Consider the following 26199-nt stretch of genomic DNA (forward strand, 5'->3'; position numbering starts at 1 on the left):
TACTGCCCGCCATTTCCTGGTTCCTCCATCGAATACCTATGATCAATCTAGGCTGCACCCTCTGCGACCTCTGTTCTGGCATACATGATCATCAGAGAAGGCCCGATAACAACATCTGCACCAATGCTGATCTTCTTCTCAATGTAAGCATGAGTTCCTTCACATTTGACGCAATCCTCCATGATCGACACAAGAAAATTATACACTCAATAAAGTGGTTTTGGAGGAGCAAAGAGAGATCTCCACTTCGACACTGATCTGTGGGAGGGAGAGAGAAGGAACCAGTGGAGAGGAGAGAAAGAATGCAGAGAGAGAGAATGAAAAAGATCGTACGAAGAGGAAGAGGAAGAGGGTTCGATAGATTATTAGGGTTAGCGTATGGCCATCCGTGCATGATAAAAAACAACTATCAATCGCTCTGTTGAGTAGCGATGCAAGGATGCTCGATCCATCGGAAGCCGATTTCTTCTTTGTCCAGTTTACATTTCCTGCAACTTCAGTTCTGAGAATGTGTGAATGGTCAAGCGCGGCCTCTATTAGCGTCAGCGGTGCGCCTCATCTCTTCTGAACTGCTGTTCTAATGAAGAAGAGAATAGGCAGTGGGAGATTCGTGTGAGATATTAAAGGGATTAAGATTTTCTACAATAGAGAAATAAGAGAGAGAATCTGTAAAATAAAAGATTTTGTTCGCATTCTATATAAAGGGACATGAGACAGATAATTAAGGGAAATACAAATTTTATAGAGTATTTAAGAATTAAAAGAATACTTTACCAAAAAAAGTATTAAAAGAATACAAAGGGTACCAACAATTCTAAAGAAACAAAAAGAAAGGATAAAAAAGAAATGGTATTTATAATAATAAAAAAAAAGAGGATAAAAAGGTCAAGTGAAAAAGTAGCCACAAAGCATGAGTTCATGCACTTATATAATAGTATGATATATATATATATATATATATATATATATATATATATATTTATTTATTATAACTGAGTTGCGAAGGATTAATGTACAAATTCATTAAACAAATAAAACTATAAAATGCCAAATTTAGGTATTAGGGGTCAAAGGGGGACACAAAAGAAAAAAATATGACCTCTAGGTACATATGCAAAGCAACATAAAATGCACGTATAAATAATATCTACAGTAAAATCAAACCATGTTAATAAAGTATTGAATTAGTAAAATTGCGACTGAGGTCGATTCAGAACCATATTTGGTTTAGCTCTATACCTCTAGTGGTGTACTATAATACTATACGTCTATACTCTCTAGTCTATAGTTCTATACCCATCAAGGCATCAACTTCCACAGCATCAGGGTAAATCGAGGAAAGTAAGACATAGATGTTACTACTTAGTACTTACTGATGTAATATGTCACAGAAGCAAAGAGCAAGAGTAAGATAGAACTAATCATAAATGACCTAACTCAGTATTTTTTATTTTTGGATTAAAACAAAATCACATATTCAAGGGAAAATTAAATTGACCAACATCGGGTTTGGTCATTTTCTAAAATTGACAACTGACGAATGTCCATGAGTCCATGACACTTGATTAGATTTTATAATTTTTTAATCAATTTAGGTGACTCGTCTTGATCAAGTCAAAACCTAGTTCAATTGTCTATGTATGATTTAAATGTCAAATTTTAAATGACCAGACCGATCTAAAACTCTTTTTTTTTATAAAAATCAGTCCAAAACCCAAAATTAATAATAGTTTATTTAAAAAACCCCAAAGCAAGTGATTTTTTTGGGGCTTAAGCAACTAATCAAGCGAAAAGTCTTAAAAATTAAAATTCTAACAAAAAAAGAATTCTTAAAAGTTAAAAGTTAAAACGAATCTCATTCTCTTAACCTCTTCTTTTCCCATTTTATTCGAACCCGAGTAGCAGCCGCAGCCTTCCCCCAAATCCTAATCTCAACCGTAATCATCTTCTTATTCTTCTCCATCTCCGATCTACGATTGCCGGCGAACCTTCTTACAAGACTCAAAGCCTCAACTCCTCAACGGTGACGGCGACGGTGACGACTCGGTTCCTCCTCTTCTTCTCCATCTCCGTTCGGTTGCAGCGGCAACGACTCGGTTCCTCCTCTTCTTCTCCATTTCCGTTCAATTGCAGCGGCAGTTTCCTTAAGGATCCCTCCCTCGCCAACTTTCTCTTGCAGCAATTACATTCCTGTAAGAATCTCTTTCATTTCATTCAATTGTGCATTTAATTTATATCTGGTTCTGTAAGAAGGGGAACGTGGTTTGTGAATCAGAAATTTTTATTCGTTTTTCTCCCTCTTCTTGACTTTCATATAAAAATCTCTTTATTATTTATTATTTTATTTTGCAGTGTAGATCTGCTGCTCCTCCTCTCTGCTGCTACTACTCTAACAGCCTAACAGGCTTGGTTCTCTCGGTTGGAGGGTATAGCCGAAACCCCCTTGTATATCTTCTCTTTTCAGCTCTTGTGTTGCTTGTGAGTTGTGACAGCTTAATGTGAGAGTTTAATAGATTAAAAATTGTTTATTATGATATTGTGTATAATTTTTATCTGTGGCTTTTGAATTGAAATCTTCTCTAAGATGGGGAACGTAGTCTGTGAATCAGAATTTTTTATTCGTTTTTTCTCCCTCTTCTTGACTATCATATAAAAATCTCTTTATTATTTTTTTAATATGATAATAAAGAGGTCAGGGTTAGGGTCAGGGTCAGGGTTTTTAGGCCCTGGGTCAGGGTCAGGGCGGGTCTGGGCCTAGCTAAGGGGACTCAGGGTTGGGCTAGGGTTTTAAAAAGCCCGACCCAACCCGACCCTGTTGCAGACCTAGTTGTGGTTCAGCCGCTCAAGAGCAAAAGACGACACACCTTAGTCTCTGAATTTTTGGTCTGATAAACTGTTAATTAAGACATGAATAATGAACCTGTCTTTTACTTCTCCAGATTGGTTCATCTATAGAAAGCAAAGAACTGCATTCGTTTTCTAGTTTCTTCCGATTGGATAAGGTGGAGTTCTGGTCGGAGCCATGAGTGTGGAAGTTTCAGAATGCACTCCGGATTAAGGTTCCTTATGGTATTTGGCAAGTCGGTGTCGTCTCTTTCCGGTCGCAGGTTCACGAGCAAAGATGATGCTCTGTTTTCATTACTGCGAGCTTCGATTTCATGTGGCGGAGGCTGCAAAATTGGGAGCAGAATTTGGTCGAACTACTTGGTTACAGGACAGCAGTGTTTCTGCGGATACGCGGTGGAACAGTTTTCAGACGATGAATACGATTGTGATTTCGATAATCAGAAGGTTTTTGCCGTATTCTTATTTTCAAAATATACCATATGCGGAATTAGTGTTCTTGTTCTCGTTTGAAAAGAATGATCTTTACTCGTTCTGATATATTGTTGATTTTGCATTTTCTATTTGAAATTGAACGTAATGGCTTGTAGTTTGTTGGCAAAAAGTGTTGTTATTTTAGTACCATAGGTTTGATGGACAAAGGGAGGCCTTCTGTTTAAAAGAATTTCACATTTTAAGAAAAAAAAAAGTCTTTTATGCATTAGAAGTTTATATTTGTAAGAAGGTGTGAGCAGAGGAATTGAATGTGATGGGTAATTGGTTTGAAGGATCTAACCTTCAAAATTGGGGTTAATGAAGAGATTGATAAACTTAGTTATTGAAGCTTGATTTACTTGATGGGGTTTTGAATCCAAAACGCCTCAGAACTTAAGGTTGGTTTATATGTTCCCATATCTTTGAATAAATACACTTCTATGAGCAGGTGAATTCGTAGAAACCCTTAATTACTACACATATGGCAGTTGCAAAATGGTTCAAGGAGATGCTCAATTGCTAGTCCATATATGCGACTTTGATGTTGTGCTTGTTGTGAACAAATTTAATTGTGGCTCTTTTCTATGGGAGTGCTCTAGAGAGACTTTAATCATTTTATCAAGAAATTCCAATGGGATAAAATTCTTAGACATCACAAAAGTTGGTGGAAGAGTGGATTCTGTGAAGTTATGTGAAAATATCTGTAAATAGCTTTTGAAACTTCTGGGATTTCATTAAAATATTTTTTATCACCAAAATTATTTTATTATTTAAGTTCAATTTCAGACAGATCTGCATTGAACATCACCTTCAAGTGACTTCCAGAACCCATTAACTTGAGCTGGAACTTGTTGATTTTATTATCTTAAAAAGATGTACAAACAGATATCGTGTCAAGTGGAATTTCTTGTTCTAAACGTGTCTTCTTGTTTTAGATGTCTTCCTCCGTGGCCAACATTGATGAATGGAAATGGAAACTCAGCCTGCTTTTACGCAGTGAAAAAGACCAAGAAATAATTTCTAGAGATAAAAGAGATAGGAGAGACTACGAGCAGATTTCTAACCTTGCAAGAAGGATGGGCCTTTACAGGTAGAGAAACATGAAATGCCTTTTTAAAAAAAAAAGTGTTTTCCTTTCTAAGTCTGATATTCGTTGAAATAATGCTGTTCTGCCTCTACGTGTTTATGATCTATCAAGTCAACTCTATGGAAAAGTAGTGGTTGCAAGCAAGGTTCCTCTTCCAAATTACAGGCCAGATCTTGATGACAAACGACCGCAGAGAGAGGTGACAATTTCTGTTATTTTAAACATCTCCTTCATATCTATTTTCACTGCTGGGGAGGGTGTGGTTCTTTGGTGGATACTGAAATTTGGTGCTCCATTTGACAGGTGGTTATACCTCTCAGCTTGCAAAGGAGAGTTGAGGGTCTATTTCAGGAGCACCTTGATAGAATAAAGCTAAACTCTGGAAAGGTCAGCGACAATTCAGTTGATGCTAAGGTCATTGATCAGATTGAAGATGTGAATCAGGATGACAACCTAGATGCTTTGCTTGATGGGTCACTGATGGAAAAGGTTCTTCAGAGGAGGAGTTGGCGAATGCGTAATATGCAGAGAGCTTGGCAGGTATGAGCTATATGCTTTTATTTGCTATTGTGATTTGTCAATTTAGCTATCAACTTGGAGTAGTACTTCCGATTATTGGAATAGCATTGCTGTTTCTTTCCTTGTTCCCTGCCCTCTTGGACTCTCTATCTGTTTCGCATCCAATTGCTACTGCCCTATTAAAGAATGTAATCCTTTCAAAATTTTTGTACCAGTGCAGTGCTGAGTCTATCATTTCAAGGATCAGCTGATCCAGGTCCTGATTGATTGGACATGACCAATATGCAGTATATCTTAGATTATACAAGCAACTTGCAAGATTGGTTTTATTAAATTGTCCAATCCTCATACTGGATTGGCTGATCCAACATCAATTGGATTGGAATCAGCTGGGACTGAGCTATTATCTGATCCTGACTCCTTGATTCTTGACTGAATCAGGGCATGCTTACTTCTAGGAGAAAGCAGATGTACCCGTCAGGTGGGTTATGATTCTGTGAATGTTCTGCTATGTGTGTATTGTTGCGCCAGCAGTGTTCGAAATTAATGCGATGGTCAATTGTGGGCTCTTATCGTGTCTTTCCAACTTCATTTGTGCTACTATATGTTCTTAGTGCTATGTTATTCTCATTTTCATAGTTACATTTTTTGCTTCCCCCCTTACATTTATTATACTGGTTTTGAATTTTTTGCAAAGTTAATGTAGACATCACTTTACAGGAATCACCCGAGGGAAAGAAGATGCTGGACTTTAGGAAATCTCTTCCTTCGTACAAGGAGAAGGAAAGACTGCTTTCTGCAATTGCAAGAAATCAGGTTTTGCTTTGGAACTGATATCTTCCCCTAGCAGGATTTTCAGCCAATTATGTTTAACTACGTTTCCTCTTGACAATGGGAAAATTGTGAAGAATACTGATTAAAGTATGCAAAAGTCTGATCTTAATGAGATCTCTATTCACCATGTGCTAAAAATGTGTGATTTTAAAACAACACCTTGGTATGTTTCCATGTAAGATAGGGACCACAAAAAGGGCACCCCAATAATACAAAAACACCTGAGTCAGTAGATTTGATTGTATTCTGGGAAGGAGGAAAAGATGCAAAACCCTACCTAGATGTAGGGGGGGGGGGGGGGGGCGGGGAAATTGGGTTTAGGATTGAGGGAATATGATACTGAGAAAATTGGGCTAAATTTGATTTTTCAAGGGGGGAAAATGGGTTTAATAGTGTCTTCTTACTTAAAAAATTCGTCCATAACCTTGGAAGTTTTGTACATGCCGTGGGGGGTATTCTGGTCAGATTCCTCGCGGTATTATGTTGTTAATAGATCACAATAGTTTAAGTACTTAAGTATCCCTATCGTGATGTAGTTGTTAGTCTTAGTTTCCCTGTTTAAGATATACTTAGTTTCCTTGTTCAAGTCTGATTTGGTCTTAGTCTTGTACAAGGTTTACAATGCTTTACTTGTTTGCTATGATAAATACAATATAGGCTGTCCATCATAGATATTCTGAATCTATTGTGGTCCAGCTCTCTTCCTCCATCACTTATCTCTCTCAGCTTCTTCTCTCCTTCGCATGTGGTGTTGACTGGTTATTAGTATTCTTAATGTAGAGCTGGATTATGAAGGACCTAGCCCCAGGCAGGATTTCTTGAACAAAGTTTAACGCTGATTTGATCTTCAAAATACTAGGCAACAATTGAAGAACTTGTAGCAGATCACATAACGAAATCGATTGAAATAGAAACAAAGAAGAAGATAGAAAATAGAAAAGAAGGATAGGGTTGGATCGAGTATCCCACTCTCTCCTGGGTCTCTCACCAATGGCATCTCACCATACTCTCTCACGGAGCAAAGCACAAGGCTATTTTTTTCAATCTCACAAGTCAAATTCGTATACAAGGCTGTAGCCCCTTGTAAACTTACATAAAAGACTCAAAAACATACTCAAACACTAAAATAGAAAGGCTTAACACAATCCTTAACTAATAAGTTAACATAAAGTGACTAGGAACAGGCTTTGAGATTAAAGCAAAGTTATCTCTTGTCCCCCCCTCTACTTGTTTGGACTCCCCAAGGAACAGGCTCATTGTTGACTCCTGGGGCCTCTCAAATGTTTCTCTTGTAGCTTCGGCCCTCCCTAGCTAATTCTAGGGCTGGTTGTTTTTCCTCTTTCCCCTCGGGGCCCTCTGTATATCTTCTTTCTTCTTTTGGTAATGAAATTTTTTATTCTCCCAAAAAAAAAAAAGTGACTAGGAAACTATAATAATGAAAGAAATAGACTCAAAGCAGAACTCTAACTAAACTAATGAAGTAAATCCCGTTTTCCTATTTTCTACCCATATTTTAGACTCATTAAATTGGTCAATTACAAAGTAAACCCAGGAGATCAAAAGCCCAACACCTACATAACCCAACCCAAAGCCTAGTTTCAATAAAATAGGCCTTTTAGGTGACTTATTTGTATCAATTCTCCCCTGCTTGAAAAAATAAAAACTCGTCCATTGATAGAGATGCTCCATCGAACCAACAAAAATCCGCGACATTGTCAGACCAGGCTGCCTCTCACAGCAGTTGAATCCCACAACTACACTGGGTTGGTTTTGGGGCTTGTTCCTGCGGCTACACATGGACCTGTGTTCTACATCAATTCTTCACTATTACATGGTATTAGAGCTATTATAATCAGTCCACATCTTCATTCTCAAAGTCTGGTTTGATAGTCCATTCAAGGACTAGGTTCTTTTACTGGTTGCAGCAACCTATGCTGCCTGCATCCTATCTAAGGCTGTAGTTGTTGATGATACGAATATAAACTAGGGTCTTCTTACATCTACTACTTGTACCTTGCTTTTCATGGATGTATAAATCTACAGGAGTCATGATCTATACTGTTAAAAGCTAGCAACACATATTCTGGTTTTTGTTTTTGGAAGGCATCGAGACCTCAATTTGTTCACAACCATCAGATTCTTCTCTTGTTTTGGGTGTTGGTTGACAACCCTTGGAGGTACACTCGATACCTTTTCTGGGCTGATCAGAGTTATTGAGTTTCTACAATCATATTTCTTTTATAACCTGAGTGATGCTCTTTTTTTTGGGGAAAATTTCGGAACACCGAATTCTGAAATTAATTTGCATCAGACCAGCTGATCCTTTTAATCTTTTAGGGCATTGTTTCTCTGCTATAACAGGTCACTCGACCAATTTTTTGTGTCAATCTGACATCTCTATTGGTTCCTATTGTAAATCATCCACATTCTGGGTATTCTCTTTCAGGTTTTATTTTTTGTGTTTCTAGTCTCTGAAACTATATCAAGTCCTGCAATATTGAAGGGTTTATTATTCCCTATTGGGCTGCTATATTTATCCCACATTGGAGATACATTTGACATTCTTCGGCTACTGTTTTGACCTGGTTTGGTTGCTGGTCAGAGATTGATAACTGACTTCTATTATTGACTGTCTTACCCAGTGTACATGATGGCTGATCCTAAACTTACCTCAGATAATGACAATGTCCAGATCAGCACTATTAAACTCAATGGAGTTTCTCACTATATGTTATGAACACGAGCTGTTCAGGTCTACATTCATGATAAGAAAGATGAAATATCTCACATCTGAACCCCCTTCTGCTTAATGTTATGTTCCACAGTACTGATAAGGGGGTTTGGGATCTTACCAAAAAAATCAAAAGTAAGGGGGTTTGGGATGATTTAGGAGAAAGCTTCTCTCAAGAGAAGAAAATGTCTCGATTTATGATCTGTATGAGAAAGTTGTTTAACATCAAACAAGGGGATAAGTCATTGAATGGATACTTTTAAGGGTATACTTTAAGAACTTCAGATTCATCAGCCTCTTACTACTAATCTGGAACAATTGAAGATTCAGTGGGTTGGATTTCATTTTTCCAAATTTATGGCTGGATTACATCCTGATTACCAGTCTGTTAAAAGCCAACTTTTGCTGGGGAAAATGTGCCTTCATTAAATGAAAACTTCGCCCATGTTCAACGTATGGTTACTCTTTCTAGAGCCGACAACTCACCCTCTACCAAGGAAGGGTAATGTAGCCTAGGTGAAATAAATCTCACTTAGGACCAGGTTCTGTCTTAGGGCTGGCCGAATGGACAGATTAGGGTTACTAGGGCAGAAGTTAGGGTTAGGAATGGGAGATTGAGTTAGGGTTTATTGGATAATGGTCTGCAGGTTTTTAGGAGTCTATTAGTATAGGATCTAACTAGGTTTAAATAAGAAATAGAAATTCAGAATATTAGGGTTAGGGTTTTGGGTTTTAGGACTAAAGAGGATAAAGGGATCTAGGGTTTCTAGAGGGAATCAGGCCAAGAGCTTCTGGCCGAGTGTCACAGAGGTAGGGAATAGGGTTCGGCTGAAGTATGGGATGATTTGGATGGCTGGTTAGGTCTAGGCAGGTTTAGGGTTGTTGGGGTGTAATGGAGAAGAGAGGAAATTAGGGTTTAGTTGTTGAGATGAAGGCTGCAGGTTAGGTCGAGTGGAAGGTCTGCTGTGAGGGATCTGTGGTTAGAAGTTTAATGACAACTGATGGTCAGATCTGTAGTTACGAAGGAATCCTAGTTAAAATAGGAGTTGCAGATTTAATGGGGTTGAGGGTTATGGAAATTGATAGAGGATGTAGGGCTGGGTTAGGGAATAAGAAGGAACTAATTAATTGCAGAATTCTGTAACAGCTTACTTGTAATAGAAGAACTTCAATGGCAGCAACTCGAAGAGCTTGATTGAAGAAGAAGAAGAACCTCCCGATCTGCGAGATGCAAGGAGTCGCTGGATTTCTCCAACCCTAGCCCTTGATATAACTCACAAGGGGTCTTGATATGACACACAAGACAGAGAAGCAGCAGCAGTCATGGCGGCAGCAGCAAGAAGAAACAAAATTTCAAACATAATAGATGGGGGAGCCTCCCACGATTCTACTATTTATAATAATAAAGGGGGGCCAAAAGGCCTTACAAATAATCAATCTAAAGCAATCCTAATCAGATTAGGAGTTGGGATTCCTAATCTGAATCCTAATTATAAATCATAGAATAGACTTATACTCTAAATAGGAGTATAAGTGTAAACAACTAAAACAAATAAAATAAAATACTAATCCCTCTAAAATCGTGGAGGGGAACTAAGAAGATAAACCATGAAAAAGACTGTTTTAACCCTAGGCTAAAAGAACAAACAAATAAAAAGGCTCCAACGAAAAATCAAAGAACAGCCAAATTAATCATGGTTTCGGCTTCTGCATCAAAGGGTTTGCATTTGTGGCTGGCTGTGGTTGAGGTTCTACTTTCACTGGGAGAGGCCATAGCTCATGAAGAGGTCCTGGTACAAGTTGCCACAATACAGGTGGACAGAAAACTGACCGATTACCCCGACAATATTCTTCCTTTTGTTGAAAGCTCAACCATACAGTTGATACATGTTAGGCCAAACATGGTAGACCTGAATGGACTGACCAATTAGCTAATACCACTGTGACTAATGGTAATGTTGACAAAGTGTTTTTTGGTGACACCGCTCTTGCCTCTGCATCCAGAGCTTCTTCATCAGGTTCTAGGTCTCGAGACGACTATAATCAAATACTTAAACGTCTCCAACAGCTCGAATCATCCACCACTGCTTCCTCATACACAGCTACTTTGGTCCACACAGGTACATTGGCTTTTCTTACATCCACATCTTCCTTACCGTGGATAATTTTTTCTAGTGGTTCTACCCATATGACTAGTCAGTCAGAATTATTCTGTTCCTTATCAAAAGTTTATACCTTCACCTGTAATTCTTGCCAATGGATCCCCTTCCCATGTAGCTGAACCTGGTATAGTTTCATTGAGTTCATCCCATAGTTGTTAAGGCAGCAAAGCGACCCAAGGCGGTGGAGGGGTGTCTAAGCGCTTAGGTGCCTAGGCGTCCAAGTGTTATTTCTTATTTCCCCTCTTTCCTAACATTATTTAGTATGCTACAATATATACCTTATATCATAAAAAATCAACATTAAGTGACATCAAGTCATAAAAACAACATTAAGTCACATCAAGTCATCAAAAATCAATATTAAGCCACATCAAGTCATCAAAAATCAACTAGAACTAGAAGACAATAGAACTGAAGAAATAAGAAGTTTAAAACCATCAAAACATACATTTGGTTTATACTGTTCTTGGAATTGGTCATTGTCCTGGTATACCTAGTCTCACATTTGGTTTATACTGTCCTTAGAAAATATGATCTTATCTATAAATAATTGAACTGCTCTCGATTTAGAGAAATATTTTTGTTCTCTAAGAAGTTTGACCTGTCAAATGATTTTACTTTTACATGAGACATTTTGTATTAGGTAGAACACAAAACTAGCTTCCTAAGAAATCCAAGATTGCTTAAATTTGATTTATATTGGAGTTATGCTCTGGTCAAACCTTATGTGATGCGTGCGAATACTACCAAAATTGCTCTGAATGAAAATATATATTTTTAATATCAAAACAAATGAATATTTCACCGCACTTTTGGTTTTTAGCAATGTTTTACCATATTAAGATTTATGAAATTTTTAGATTTGAAAAAAACTTCAGCATTAGAAAGTTGAAAATTTCATCTACTGCTAAAAATCTAGTTTTTGTTCTTGAATGGGGGGGGTGTCAATGGGTCAGGTTGGGCCGGGCCTGCCCTAAACCCTAACCCAACCCTGAGGTCCTTAACCTAAACCCAAGCCCAACCCAACCCTGGCTGGGCCAAAGAAACCCTCAACCCAGTCTGACCCTGCCAGGGTTTTCCCTATCCCGACCCGGCCTTGATTGACCCTGATTGGGTTGGGTTGGCCCTGCTTGACCCTGTCTTCACCCTGACCCTGATTGACCCTGACCTTGACCCTAACCCTGATTTTTGTTTTTAATTCCATGAAATTAATACTTGCAGCTAGATCAAGTAATTGTCTACAGAAAGAGAAGATAAAGTTCAACAACATGGTTCATGAAATTCAAACTGCACACGAGCTTCCTTCATCAAAATTGCATAAAAATTGCAGGGGATTCAAAGGAAACTGGTGGAAGTAAACGTTAGGAGGAAGACAAGGACAACCAGATTCTGCTGTAAGCATGTATGATGAACTTGAAACCAGACAAGATTTTTTTTCCTTTTTTTGTTGGGGGGAGGGAATGAAAATTCAAAACCCTAGAAGAAAAATAAATCCACACCAAAAAGATAGGAAGAAGAGGATAGAAAATGAATTGAGTACCAGTCAAAATTGCAATGTCTTGAAGCAAAGCCTTTCACCTCTCACCAAAACCAGGTGCCTTTATGGCAGCAACATTGAGAATACCACGTAACTTGTTCACGACTAGAGTGGCCAAAGCCTCACCAGTGATCTTCGGCAATAATAAGCAAAGGTGATCTCAGTTGTGTGGTCTTCTCTAACAGAGGAATTATGTCCTTAATCGCTGAAATTTTCTGATCTGTCACCAAAACCCTGGTGTTCCAAATTCAGCTATCACTTTCTCTGGGTTAGTTACAAATTGAGGGGAGATATAACTGCAGTCAATCTGCAAACCAAGCACAAAAAGGAACATCATCCGACAACTAAGAAACAGGTAGACATACAAAAGTGTAAGATTAAATAGCTCTGAGAGAGATGATGATAGACACAAACCTCCATTCCTTCTTTGGCATCAATAGTTGTCTCAAAAGATGATGAAGACTCAATGGATAAAACCCCATCAGAGCCGACCTTATTGATTGCATCAGCAATCATGGACCCAATAACCTCATCATTACCGGCAGAGATATAGGCAACAGAGGAGATGGCGGAAAGTGAAATGAGAAGAAGAGGAGATAAAGTATACCTGTTTGGGAGAAAGAATCATAGATGCAGTGGAGATGGCATTTGTTGACGCCATTTTTCACCAAGAAATGAAGAGATTTAGGGTTTTGATGTCGTTTCACAGTCTCAGAGGATCTGAGCTTAGCTGTTGTGCGAGAAACTTTTTAGGTATACATAGCTTAGCTGCTGTGTGAGAAATTTTTAGTTGCTGTGTGAGATTTGGGTTTGGAGAAGATTTACAGCAAAAGCCGCATGAAGGGAAAGAGATGAGTTTGGGGAAGATTTGCAGCAAACGCCAAACGACGAATGAAGGGGAAGAGATGAGGGGTGAGAGAAATGTGAATCGAGTTTAGGGTTTTGAGTGTTTTGAGTTTTTTTTTTTTCTATTATTTTCCATTTTTGAGTGTTAGGATAAAGAAGAATTATAATATAAAAGTATATATATATATACTTATAAACTATAAAGGGTCGGGCCGGGCTCAACCCGATCCCGACCCGACCCTGCCAGGGTCAGGCTATTTCTAAACCCTAACCCGCCCTTCAAGCTAAAAAATCAGGGTCGGGTACGGGCCGGGCTCAGGGCTGGTTACGGTGGGTTTGGGCCGACCGGGCTTTCTTGACACCCCTAGGGGGGGTTGACTTTTTATACTTTTGGAATTTTATTTTTTTACTATTTTTATTGGATTCAAATAACGGGATATTTGCTTATTTATGAATAATATCTTAAGTAAATGAAATAACTTCTATGATATTTGGCATAAATAAAGGCATTCAATACCACTAAGGCGGTAGTTGCCTAAGCCCCTAAAATTCCACCTAGATGCCTAGGCGACGCCTTGACAACTATGCTCCATCCAGGACCTTTTCTTCTGTTCTTCATATACCTTAATTACCGTTAAGTCTTTTATCAGTTATTTAACTTACTAAATCTCTTAACTGCTCTGTCACCTTCTATCCTTCTTATTGTGTGATTCAAGACCTTCAGACAAGGAGGACGATTAGTGGTGGGCTTAAGCAGGCTGGACTCTACTATTTGAATTGCACTAGACCCTCTATTGCTGCTGCTGCTACTACTACTACTATTATTGGTGTCCTTTCTCCTCTTCAATGGCATTTTTCGGCTGGAGCATCTCTCCTTATTCAAGCTTTAGTATATGGTACCTAGTTACATAATTGTCTCGCCTTGAGCGTGAAGCCTGTGAACTTGGGAAGCATCATCAATCATCTTTACCTATTCGTAGTGTGTCTAGAAGTTCGTCTTTATTTCTTTAATTCATTCTAATATATGAGGTCCATATTGTATAAAAAATAGATTAGGTTTCTCTTGCTTTGTTATTTTTATGGACGATCATTCCCGGTTAACTTGGGTGTATTTTTTGAAAGATCGTTCAGAGTTTCTTTCTGTTTTAAATATTTTATAATGAAATAAAGACCTAGTTTGATGCTTCCATTAAAGTATTTCGATCTGATAATGCTCTTAAATACACTCAACGTGAAATTTCTAACTTTTGTTTAGCTCATGGTAATGATTTGTCAAACAAGTTGCTGCCCCACAAAGTGGGTGTTGAACTAAAAAATAGACATTTGTTAGAGATTGCTCGATCTCTTATGGTCTATATGCATGATTGCATGTGCCAAAATTTTTTTGGTGTGATACCATTCTCACTCCTTGTTACTTGATAAACTGCATGCCCTCTTCTATGCTAACTAACCGCTGTCCTTTATTAGTTTTGTTTCCCAAAACCCCTTATTTTCTTTGCCGCCTCAAGTTTTTGGCTGTGTTTTGTTCACATTTTGCGTGATAAGTTGTCTCCCAAGGCTGTAAAATGTGTTTTTCTTGGTTACTCTAGGATGTAGAAAGGGTACAAGTGTTATGATTCTCTTACAGTCTTACTCATCGATAGTTTGTCAGTGCCAATGTTACATTTTTTGAAAATACTTCATATTTCCCCCCTTCTATGCCTAGCTCTTCTATAGATACAGATAGAGGTCGTGCTCCTCCACTTCTGGTACTTATGCCTTTTAATGATGCTCCAGTCACTACTTTGTCTGCACCATTGCAAGTGTATCAAAGGCCTAAGAAGATTGTGTCACCTCCTATAGTTCCTCTTGCTCTACAGCCTACTACACAGTCAAAACCTCTAGTTGAAGTACTTCCTCACCCTCTGTTGACTTACTCGTTGCTCTTTGCAAAGGTACCCGTTCCTGCACTTAGAAATCCATGACTGCTTACCCAATTGAAAACTTTCTTTCTATATCTCACCTTCCATCTCCGGTACTGAACTTTGCTTTTTCAGTATATCTATTAACTCCATTACTAAAAATCACAATGAGGCTCTATATCAACCTGGGTGGAAAGTGGCTATGGAAATGGAAATGGATGCCTTGATATCTAGACAGACATGGACCCTAGTGGATTTGCTTCCCGGGAAAGATCTTGTGTGGTGCTGCTAGGTGTACACAATTAAGTACCATCCAGATGGCTCGGTTGAACGGCTTAAGGCCCAGGTTGGTTGCGTAGAGTTATACTCAAACTTATGGTGTGGATTACTTCGAAACCTTCTTTCCTGTTACACATCATAATTCGGTGTGTGTTCTTATCTTCTTAGCTGTGAATTTAGATTGGCCTTTATATCCGTTAGACATCAAGAATGCATTTTTTATGTTGACCTACATGAGGTGTATATGGAGTAACCTCCACGGTATGTTACTCAGGGGGAGAATTCTCACAGAGTCTGGAAGTTACACAAGACAATTTATGGTTTAAAGCATTCATCTAGAGCCTGGTTCGACAAACTCAGTTCAATTGTTACTCGTTGTAGATTCACACAGTGTTATTCTGATCACTCTGTTTTTGTTCGGTGTCGGGATTCTCAAGTGATAATTTGGTTGTGTACGTTGATGATTTTATCATATCTAGGGATGATGCATCCGTGATTACAGAGGTAAAATATTATCTCCATTTGCATTTTCGGATGAAAGACTTGGGTGCCCTCAAGTATTTTCTTGGCATTGAAGTACTACGTAGTAAAAAAGCTATTAGATCACAGGAAAAAAAAGTGTTAGACTTCTTGTTTGAGACTGGTATGCTTGCCTCTTAACTAGTTGATACTCCTATGGATCCATACCAAAAGTTTGGGGCAAGTGATGGTGTGGAATTTGAGGACAAGCACCGGTACATAAGATTAATTGGGAAACTCATTTATCTGACTGTTACGAGACATGATAATCCTTTGCTGTTGGTGTTATCAGCCATTTTATGCAATTTCCTAAGAAGACTCACTGGGAGGCAGCGTGTCATATCTTGAGGTAGCTGAAGGGTGCTCCAGGAAAGGGACTTATCTATCGACCCCATCGGCATATTGATCTGGTCGGATTTTCTGATGTAGACTGGGCTGGTTCTTACAGTGATAGGAGATCTACAATAGGTTATTGCACATTTATTGGTGGCAATCTTGTTAGATGGAGGAGCAAGAAACAAACGACTGTAGCTAGATCCAGTGTGTTATCCATGTGTTGAGCACATCAAGTATTGTCATTGGTGTCAACACAAGAGGTTTATTGACTGACTCATTGGATTATTGACTCATTTGATTTATGGCTCAGTTGAAATGGTTCAAGTGTTGGTGCATTGGTTCTAACGTCTTGAACCAATTTCTGGTTTAAGTTTGAATGGTTCAATGGTGATAATTCAGTCATGAACCAAATCAGATTTTGGTTCGGCTCAAATTGATTTGGATCAATTATATATTGGCTCAGCTAGATGGAATGATGTCACAACCTATTATAAGATCTCATACTAACACATGCAAAATTGGGTGTGTTTTTTCACAATCTAGAGGTTCCAACATATTTAGAGATGCTTAATTAGGGGTTCCTTGAAACTTTGGGCCAAATATGGCCATTTGACCACCGAAATGTTACAATGAATAGTGCCACCGAAACAGTACAGAAACCTGACTGAAACCGAAATCTTGAACTTTGATATCACATGCTTGATCAAACATGCATTTAAGTCCAAAAACAAGCTTGCCTTGAAGCTTCACCTTGGATAACTCATACATGGAAATTGTAAGATCATTTATTACATTCCCCTTCCATGTACCGCAACAAATTGTTGATGGTATTTTGCATAAAGTCTGGCCTCTAGTTCAAAATGGCCTCTTAGAGAATAGAACACAGTCAACAGTAATAGTTTAAGATCTCGCGATATATCGGTATCTCGGGCTTCTTGAGATGGCCGAAATATACCGAAATATCCGAAATATGGTATTTTTTCTGCCATATTTCAGCAGTCCATCTCGGTGGGTTTCTGGCCATATTAAGGCTTGATATTTCATGTACACCATTATTTAAGCTAAATAAACACATTTAAACCTTCATATTGCAAAAAAAAAGAACTCAAAGTGGTGTTTTGGGTATGCACCCTTGATTGACAGTATACGGTCGCCGACCCTAATGTATAAATAGTTAAATACACATTGTTTAAGTATTATAAGACATAATAAGAAATTTAAACAAAGTAATGAAACAAAAATAAAGTCAAATGTAGCCTTTAGTTTAAACTCATAAGTGCATAAGTTCATAGGTCATAACTGATAAACTCCATAATAGTCAATAGTTCAATACTCAATACACAAAGTATTTCTACGAAATTTACCAAAATATACCGAAATTTCTACGAAATTTGAACTTTTTTCATTTCGGAAGCCCATCTCATCTCGGTAGTGTCGAAATTACTGAAATTTACTGAAATTTCAGCGATATATCGTGAAATTTTGAACCATGGTCAACACACAATATACTCCAACTTAGTGGAGGTGTTTTGTAAAGTGAAAAGGACCTTATTATCCATGCAACATGGCAGTGAATGGTACCTGGTGCCTGCCCTTCCCATTGATCTTGTACATTATTCAGCACTCTGGAATATGGATTCTGCCTTCAACAAGCCAGTGAACTAAACTATAATTAAGATACTGTAGGAGCAAATAAAGTGCCACTTGCTAAATGGCTTTGAGTATTTGGTATTGTGTCTGTTGCTCCACAGAAAAAGTCACTTAATTTAGATCCATTATTTTCATCTAGAGAAAAGCAATGGAAATGTTTCTCTTGAGTTTTAACATACTTTTCTTTGATTTAGTTTCATTATTTGAGATTGGCAGATGTGGATGAGTACTGAATTATTAAGTAGTTCACTTAATACATTTGGTTGTATCATAGCTTGTGTAAAATATCTTATATAGTGATATCTTTGTTGAACTGTTTGTGATTTTATAACCTAGAGGTGTGGGTGAATCCTGTTAATATAAATCTTCCTATTTTAACTGATTGCTTTTATTTTAAGTTATCAGAGAAAATATAAAAGAATTCATTGCTTTCATTCAGTTTAATATATTGAGACAGATTTTGCAAACAGGCTGCTTCTTCACATTACATTTTGTAGGAAACTTTTATCAGGACTGTAATTCTTCTTGTGCCAGGTTGTAGTGATTTCAGGGGAGACTGGCTGTGGCAAAACCACTCAACTTCCTCAATACATATTGGAGTCAGAAATAGAATCTGGCCGTGGCGCATTCTGTAGCATCATCTGTACTCAGCCCCGAAGAATATCTGCAATGGCTGTTTCCGAGAGAGTTTCAACAGAAAGAGGAGAGCCTCTTGGTGAATCTGTAGGCTCAAGTTGATAGCATTATGAATGAATCATTTTCTAGAAATAAGTTACTTGAGAGCCTTTTTTTCTACTAGCTTTCCTATAACATAAGGTTTTGTTGTAGGTTGGTTACAAAGTTCGATTAGAGGGAATGAAAGGCAAAAATACGCATCTCCTGTTCTGTACCAGTGGTATTTTACTAAGGAGGTTGCTTTCTGACCGCAATCTCAATGGTATAACCCATGTTTTCGTTGATGAAATTCATGAAAGAGGCATGAACGAAGGTACCCTCTTATAAACCAATGCACTTTGCTGTTGCATGAGCTTTCTAGAAGTAGTCTAGCATTTGCATTTACTTAATGCTCTACTACACCCTTTTCCCTGGTGAGGTGTCCCACAGATTTCCTATTGATCGTTTTGAAGGATCTTCTTCCACGCCGTCGAGATTTGAGATTGATTTTAATGAGTGCTACTCTGAATGCGGAGCTGTTTTCAAAATTTTTTGGTGGGGCACCAACTATTCACATCCCGGTGAGTTAACAGTTTCATACTTTTGAAACCAGTTTTGAAGAAAAATTCAGGTCAGTAGGCTCAGATAAAGATTCATATGGTTATTTCCTTAGTGATACTTAGACTTGCAAAAACTATATGCATGTCTTAGTGTAAACTATATGGTTTTTTTGTCTTTGTTGCCAATCTAACAGTAGTGATAATGATAAAGACCAGATGGTAATGATGTGTTACAATAATGGGTTTGATTTCTCAACATGTGGGTAGATCTGTGATTCCGATCTTGGCCCATATTGCTTGTCACATTTCTGCACTAGCTTTATTTAGATTTGTGAGCTGACAGGTTGTTCATCAATTTCTTAGATGATCAATTGCATCTCAGAATTTGCCAAAATTGATCATGTTTGAGCCCAACTGAAACCAAAAAAATGCAAAAAAAAGTTCAAAAAAAATATTATTACTTCATTAGAAAAAAGGTCGTACCCAGTGCAAGAGGCTCCTGCCACTGTGGGGTTTGGGGAGGGTCATAATATATGCAGCCATACCCCTGCTTTTGCGGAGAGGCTGTTTCCAGACTCGAACCCGTGACCACTTGGTCACAATGGAGCAACCTTACCGTTGCACCAAGGTCCACCATTAGAAGGCATTGTTTATTCTATTATTTTGGGAAACTTCCTGCTTGTATGTTTCTCACAAGATTACACGTGCCATTTCTGACCCTGTCAGTTGTGATGGCACTGCTGGGCACTCGTTTGGACACAGTTGTGCATCACTTGTATATGTATATGTGGTGTATTATTTTTGATTGTCCAACATTTTTGACATCATTTTGTGTAATTTTATTGGCTTCAGGGCTTCACTTACCCAGTACGTGCACACTTTCTGGAAGATGTATTGGAGATAACGGGTTATAAGATGACCTCGTTCAATCAAATTGATGATTATGGCCAAGATAAGTTGTGGAAAACACAGAGGCAGCTATTGCCGCGAAAAAGGAAAAACCAGATCACTGCACTTGTTGAGGTATGTCTTTGTAGGCGTTGAGCTCCTTGGTCTCAATTTTCTTCAATGCTTTTTTTGGGATCTGGCAATGTCTTTCTCGTGTTTTATGTAAATTTAGTAATATTCAATTATCATGAATAACACTGCTGGCTAGAAATTGACTGCTTTGCTTTCTAGTAGAAGTTCCATGAAATCATTATGTTTATTTTTTAATTTGTGAAACATGTCCTGACTGTTGTACCTTATGATGTAATTGTTCCTTTACTTTTCATCTTATCTATTTTCCACAAAAATAATTTTTTAAATAAAAATTTAAAAAATTTTCTTGCTACTTTCGAAGTACAGAAGAATCCCTTGTTGGAAATTCCTGACAAGGTTTGTTAATTTGGTGGAAAATAATTGCTGGAAGCTGTTTATTTAACGTGGCCAAATAAAGTTTGTGTAGGGAAAGTCCTCTGTTGACTCTAATTTGGTAATACTGTGCAGGATGCTCTTAATAAGTCTAGCTTTGAGAATTATAGTTCGAGGGTACGGGATTCTCTGTCATCTTGGTCACCTGATTGCATAGGATTTAATCTTATTGAGGCAGTTTTATGCCATATATGCCGCAAGGAACGACCTGGTGCTGTGTTAGTATTTATGACTGGCTGGGAGGATATTAGTTGTTTGCGAGATCAACTTAAGGCTCATCCCCTCTTAGGAGATCCAAACAGGATACTACTGCTTACATGCCATGGTTCAATGGCCACGTCTGAACAGGTTAGTCATTCCCTTCATGTCATACCTTCGCCTGTTACTTTCAATTTTATGCTGTTGTTCATAGCACTATATCACAATTGGTCCAATATAACAATCTGGTTTCACTATGAGTACAACTTATGGCCTTTATTTTTGCCTTGGACTCTCTCTCCGACTCTAAGAAAACCACCCTGTTGGGGTAGGGTGGTTTCCTGGAATTTTTTTATTAATTGCAAAAGTAGAATCCCTAGCGCCCCTCCCCCCCTCTTAAAAAAAAAACTCCATTTTCTTGGGGTGAAGAGGGGGGGGGGGGGTGGGTCCCGGGCATTAGAACATGCTCTCTGACAAAGAGGATTCACCATGAATGTCAATAGAAATCGAAGCTCAAAATATAATGACTCTGATTTATAAGTAACCGTCTTTTCTAGAGCCAAGCTCAGAATGTGATCCTTGATTGGTTATTTTTCATAACAAAATTAGTCTATGTGCATTATTTTTCTTTCTTTCATTCTTTCCTTGTGGGCTATCCTTGCATCCAGAGACAAGAAAGATATCCCAATTTTAAATTAGTCATTAGTTTAGTGCAATAAAATTCCTACTAGTGTTCATTTAAGCTCAATTTTTTTGGGTTAGAATTTGGGAGTCTTTCTAAATAATTTTTTTACGAGTCTCTCTCAATAGTAATTCCCATTCAATTGAATTGTTTACAGATTCCTCCAAAACCCAAAAGAGTTTATGTTCCTAATGTTTTGGGGTATCTGAACAATTGCTAGTTTGATGCCCACCCTTCCTCTTATTGTGCCTGAGTGGTATTTCCTACTGATCCATGTCATCTTTGTTTACCTGACAAATTAGGAGGTGTGGCCATAATGCCACCATTTTCTATATGTCTATTTTATTGGTCATGAAAGATTGCAAAGTGCCTTAAATTGAATTGTTTACAGATTCCTCCAAAACCCAAAAGAATTTATGTTCCTAACGTTTTGGGGCATCTGAACAAATGCTAGTCTGAGGCCCACCCTTCCTCTTATTGTGCCCGAGTGGTATTTCCTATTGATCCATGTCATCTTTGTTGTACACCTGACAAATTAGGAGGTGTGGTCGTAATGCCACCATTTTCTATATGTCTATTTTATTGGTCATGAAAGATTGCAAAGAGCCTTAAAACTTGCCTTCAATTATCACTAACCCCACCTTAGCCTCTAATGCCTTTGTGAACTTTAGGAGCTCCATCAATCTTTAGCTTCACTGTGTGAAGGTTGGAAAACCAAGGGTTGACAATGTGTTCTCTCTGATTAATATTTTCAATTACAATTTGCAAGGCATTGGAGAGCTATCCATTCAATGAATAGAATTTTATCCTCCCTATGGTCAGGTAATCCAACCTGTTCATGATACAGCCTTGAGTAACATACGCGCTTCCATTTTTCCTCTACACTTCTTGGATGGAATTTCGGGTAATAATAAACAGTAAATATTCCCATGGAGACCTCCTCATAGTATGATTGGTCCTCAAGTAAAAAAATATTTGGATAAGAATTGATTCAGTGAAGGCATTTGAACAATCTGCTCAATCAAATTCATTTGTTTTATTGGCAAGAAACTAGTTGTGAATAGATGATGAAAATCTGCTACACTGTTTCTTGTGCAAAAGCACGTATTGAAGCTGAGACCATTTGGTATTCTTTAGTCTTGATGACACTTAGACCAAAAGATGATTTGGGTACTTCCAAGTTCCAAAACACACTTCCATTTGTCAACCTTCCTCTGTCCCATGGTTGTGAAACTGCCCAAAACACACATCCATTCATCAACCTGCCTCTGTCCTATGGTTGTGAAACTGCCAAGTGATGCAGAAACATCTCCAGCTCCATACAGTAGTGTTGCTCTTTCTGAGAAGTCCATATTCAACTCCAAAGAGCTTGTGCATGTGTAGGACTGCATGATCTGTTTTTTTTTTTCTTTTTCAATACTTTTATGTTTATGAAGTGCCCACGGTCCATGGCGGGCCCCACATGCCACGTTATTGTCCGCTTTGGCTAAGGTTCACTGTACGGCTTTAAAACGCGTCGTATCATGTGAATGTTGGCTGCCACTTATATGGACATTCTATGGCCAAGGCACAGCTGATGTGAGACTAAATTTTGTGGAACAGCCACGCTTCCACTGCGGAATCATTACCAACAACATTCCCCGACACCCTGGCTCTGATACCGATGAAGTGCCACAGTCCATGTTGGGCCCCACATGCCACGATACTGTCCGCTTTGGCTAAGGTTAACTGCACGGCTTTAAAACGTGTTGAGTCATTGTAATGGTTATCTCTGTCATGTTTCTTCAGGTCCAATTTAGGGGGAATCAAAGCTTGTAATGCAAGACCAGATCTGTCAGAGTCAGCTAGACCTAATCTCACAATAGGATCTCAAGGGCACAGTCAAATCAGTCAAACTAAACCAAAAGTAAAAAAGTCAACAAAAAGTCAACCTTCTCAGATGGAAGTCAAACATTAGGGTTCAATCACAAACAATGAGGATAGACATCCTTCAGAAGATCAGAGTGAGATAATGGATATTTTGAGCATAATTAGGATAATTCAAATCTGAAATCAAATTCCCACCAAATAGTAAATCTGGAATTAAATCCAATCCAAGAGTTGGATAAAACCCAAACCTGGATCGAGTTTTTCTTGCAGTAGGATCATTCTTTGAGACAAATCTGATGGCTGGATATAAAGTAATTAAACAAACATTACATCTGAAACTCAAAAATAACAAATTTGAGAGATTTTTAAGTAGCGGAGAAACTATTGATCAGAACTTCTCCAAGTCAAGGTCGAGTGGCTTTTTAGGGTAGGTCTTCAATATCCCAAAGTCTTGTGTGAATCAGATTAACAGATTAGATTCAGGAAATAAAGTACTATATTCTGAAAACAGACGTAAAACAGAGTAATCTCAGGATATGTTCAGTGATTCTCAGATGTACTTTAATACCAACAGAATACTAGTAGTTAATGATATGTTGTAGAGGATTGAATAGCACAGATCAGACAATCAAAAGATCGAGCAGTAGGATAGATTAATGAAGAATCAAATCAGCAATAAAAATCAGAAAACAGAGCATGCGTGAGGAAGAAGGATGCGACAGGTTTCGGGTCTCTCACCCTCATTGTCTCTCACAGTTAGGCCAAAAGCAACTCAGCTTTAATGCAATAATCAAATCATCTGTGGCTATTGAGCCTGACATTGTATTTATAGCAACTAAAACAAATTCCTATGCTGATTAGGAGTACTAAATACCTATACAACTTAGCTGAAATAAAACAGGAAAAGATAAACGATTCCTACTTGAACTAGGAGTAAAATCAAGCTAATAAAATACCGCTACTAAGCCCTCACGAGCTGGATAACTCAGCCAAACCTGGCTGGTTCAATAAACCCATGATCCTGGTCCACGTTCAGATCTTGGTTCTTGCTGCTTATGAATAGACACCGAGTGGACCAGCCTTGATCCTCCTTTGAAGCCCATTCGAATGTCCCAGTCTACATCAGCTTGTTTCTATGTTCAGTTGATGTGATTGTAGTGCTTTTCTAAAGATTGTTGTGACTACCTTTTTACCCAGGCAAAGATCTTGCAAATCCAAATGCTTTTGGAAAATTATGAACAATTTGTTGACAGTCCTTAAAACTGGCTGCATTTTCTAAGAATTTTAATTTTGTAGGAATTTTATTTGGACTCTATTCTTAAGCTATTTTATTTATTTTGGAAAGGGATTATCACTCATTGCAGTTTGCTATGGTTTTAGCTTACCTGGGAGTTGAGTAAAGAGTGTTAGAATTTCTTTTTGTATTCTAGCTAATAAATACTAAAGAGAGTATATATAAGCTGGCTATGGGTGGATTGTTAAACTGAGATTTGATATTGATTTTATGATATCATCTGTGCATTTTCCTACAGGAGACTTTCTTCTTAGCTGCTGTTAAATCTTCTTCCTTGCTAGTGTTACTATTACCTTTGTGCCTTCGTTAATTTCTTGACTCTGGTTGGAGTTCTCTTGCTAGATGTCCCATTCCAATATCCTCTCTTGATAGCTCCCTTGTTTGGGCCCATAAAGCTATTTTGCAAGTTTGGTTGTGTTTTGGAATAGTTAATTGGTTTTCTTGAGTTCTTCTTTGATAATCTACTTTAAAATTTTACTCTCCCTCGGATTTAAAATTTTATTTTTCAGTCCTACAAATCTTACGTCAATTGCTTTGTCCTATATTAATAAACCCAGATCCCTAATCATTAAATAGTAATCTGAGAAGAATTCTTGATTGGGGCTATTTCCCACTGTAATTGGTTTTCCTGAAACACTCCTACATCACCAAGAGTTGATGTGTCATGTGTGAGGCACTTAGGCATTGTCTGCTTTTGCTGGCAGTGTAATTACGAGGTTTTCCCTAAGAAGTGTTAATGTAATTTGACTTGGTTGTCATCCATTAACAGTGCATAGATGGGGTGAAAGCACAGTGAGCACAAACAAGAAAGCCTTGGCAAGGGGAGTAGGAGATAACACCATCAGTGCTCTTAGTGCCTGTCAACCAGACTTAAATCTGTTGTTACTTCTGAAATTTAAGTTGAGGTAAATAACTTTGAAAACGCATTTTTGCGAAGTTCTGCTAGGCTCCACTTTATGTCTAGCCAAGGGTCGATGTGCATTTTTTTTTGGTTGAAAAGGGGCCGATGTGCTTGAGGGTGGATTTAGTGCCTCGACTTAGCTGTTCATTTTCTGGATAAAATTGTATATGAATGATCAGTGTACTGACTAATGAGTCATTGGAACTGTTTGCAGACTTTTTTTATATTGCTTTTAGAATGTATGCCAGTATTAAGTGGATTCTCAGATAATTTTCATTCTCCTGTGCATTTACGTTCTAGTTCATGTTCTTATTCAGCATGTGCAGTTTGACATCCATGTATAGACTGTTATGTTTTATTATATCATATTGTTAATTATCTTCAATTATGATATTTTTTTGTGTGGCAGAAACTCATATTTGAGAAATCACCTCCAAACATTCGTAAGATAGTTCTTGCTACAAACATGGCTGAGGCAAGCATAACCATCAATGATGTAGTTTTTGTGGTTGATTGTGGAAAAGCGAAAGAAACCACATATGATGCTTTGAACAATACACCTTGTTTATTGCCTTCATGGATATCAAAAGCATCTGCCCGACAAGTATGTAACCTTTGTCCTGTTTTCACTTCTCATGAAATTATGCATTTGTGATACTCTATTGCATTCTTTGTAGGAAAGTGAAGTTGCCACATATAACATTGCAGTCTAATTGTAGCTTTTCCCAATGTCATACCACATGCCTTTGTTTTCAAACTGGCATTTTTTTTCAGAATATGTGATGCTTTGTGCATTTCATCCCTACTTACTCAAACATGACATACATGCAGCAGTAAAGGAGGGGAAAAAACATAACGTTTTGATCAATGATGAGTTGTGTTTGACATGTCCATTACATTTCCCAGTAT

At 38.0% G+C, this 26199-nt stretch overlaps 1 protein-coding gene across 1 annotated transcript in view; it reads left to right on the forward strand.

The window, feature by feature from the left end:
* Positions 1 to 2882: 2882 nt before the first annotated feature.
* The window catches only part of LOC122651547 (DExH-box ATP-dependent RNA helicase DExH3), a 39186-nt gene continuing 15869 nt past the window's right edge, over positions 2883 to 26199 (forward strand). Inside the window, exons 1-11 of the mRNA XM_043844964.1 lie at positions 2883 to 3291; positions 4254 to 4408; positions 4517 to 4604; positions 4709 to 4945; positions 5645 to 5740; positions 18254 to 18442; positions 18548 to 18707; positions 18824 to 18954; positions 19786 to 19956; positions 20422 to 20694; positions 25700 to 25894. Of these exons, the coding sequence (XP_043700899.1) occupies positions 3043 to 3291; positions 4254 to 4408; positions 4517 to 4604; positions 4709 to 4945; positions 5645 to 5740; positions 18254 to 18442; positions 18548 to 18707; positions 18824 to 18954; positions 19786 to 19956; positions 20422 to 20694; positions 25700 to 25894 (1944 nt within the window). The 5' untranslated portion in view covers positions 2883 to 3042. The remainder of the gene's footprint in view (positions 3292 to 4253; positions 4409 to 4516; positions 4605 to 4708; positions 4946 to 5644; positions 5741 to 18253; positions 18443 to 18547; positions 18708 to 18823; positions 18955 to 19785; positions 19957 to 20421; positions 20695 to 25699; positions 25895 to 26199) is intronic.

This window comes from Telopea speciosissima, chromosome 2 (genome assembly GCF_018873765.1).
Source record: "Telopea speciosissima isolate NSW1024214 ecotype Mountain lineage chromosome 2, Tspe_v1, whole genome shotgun sequence".
In the NCBI taxonomy this organism is placed as follows: Eukaryota; Viridiplantae; Streptophyta; class Magnoliopsida; order Proteales; family Proteaceae; genus Telopea; species Telopea speciosissima.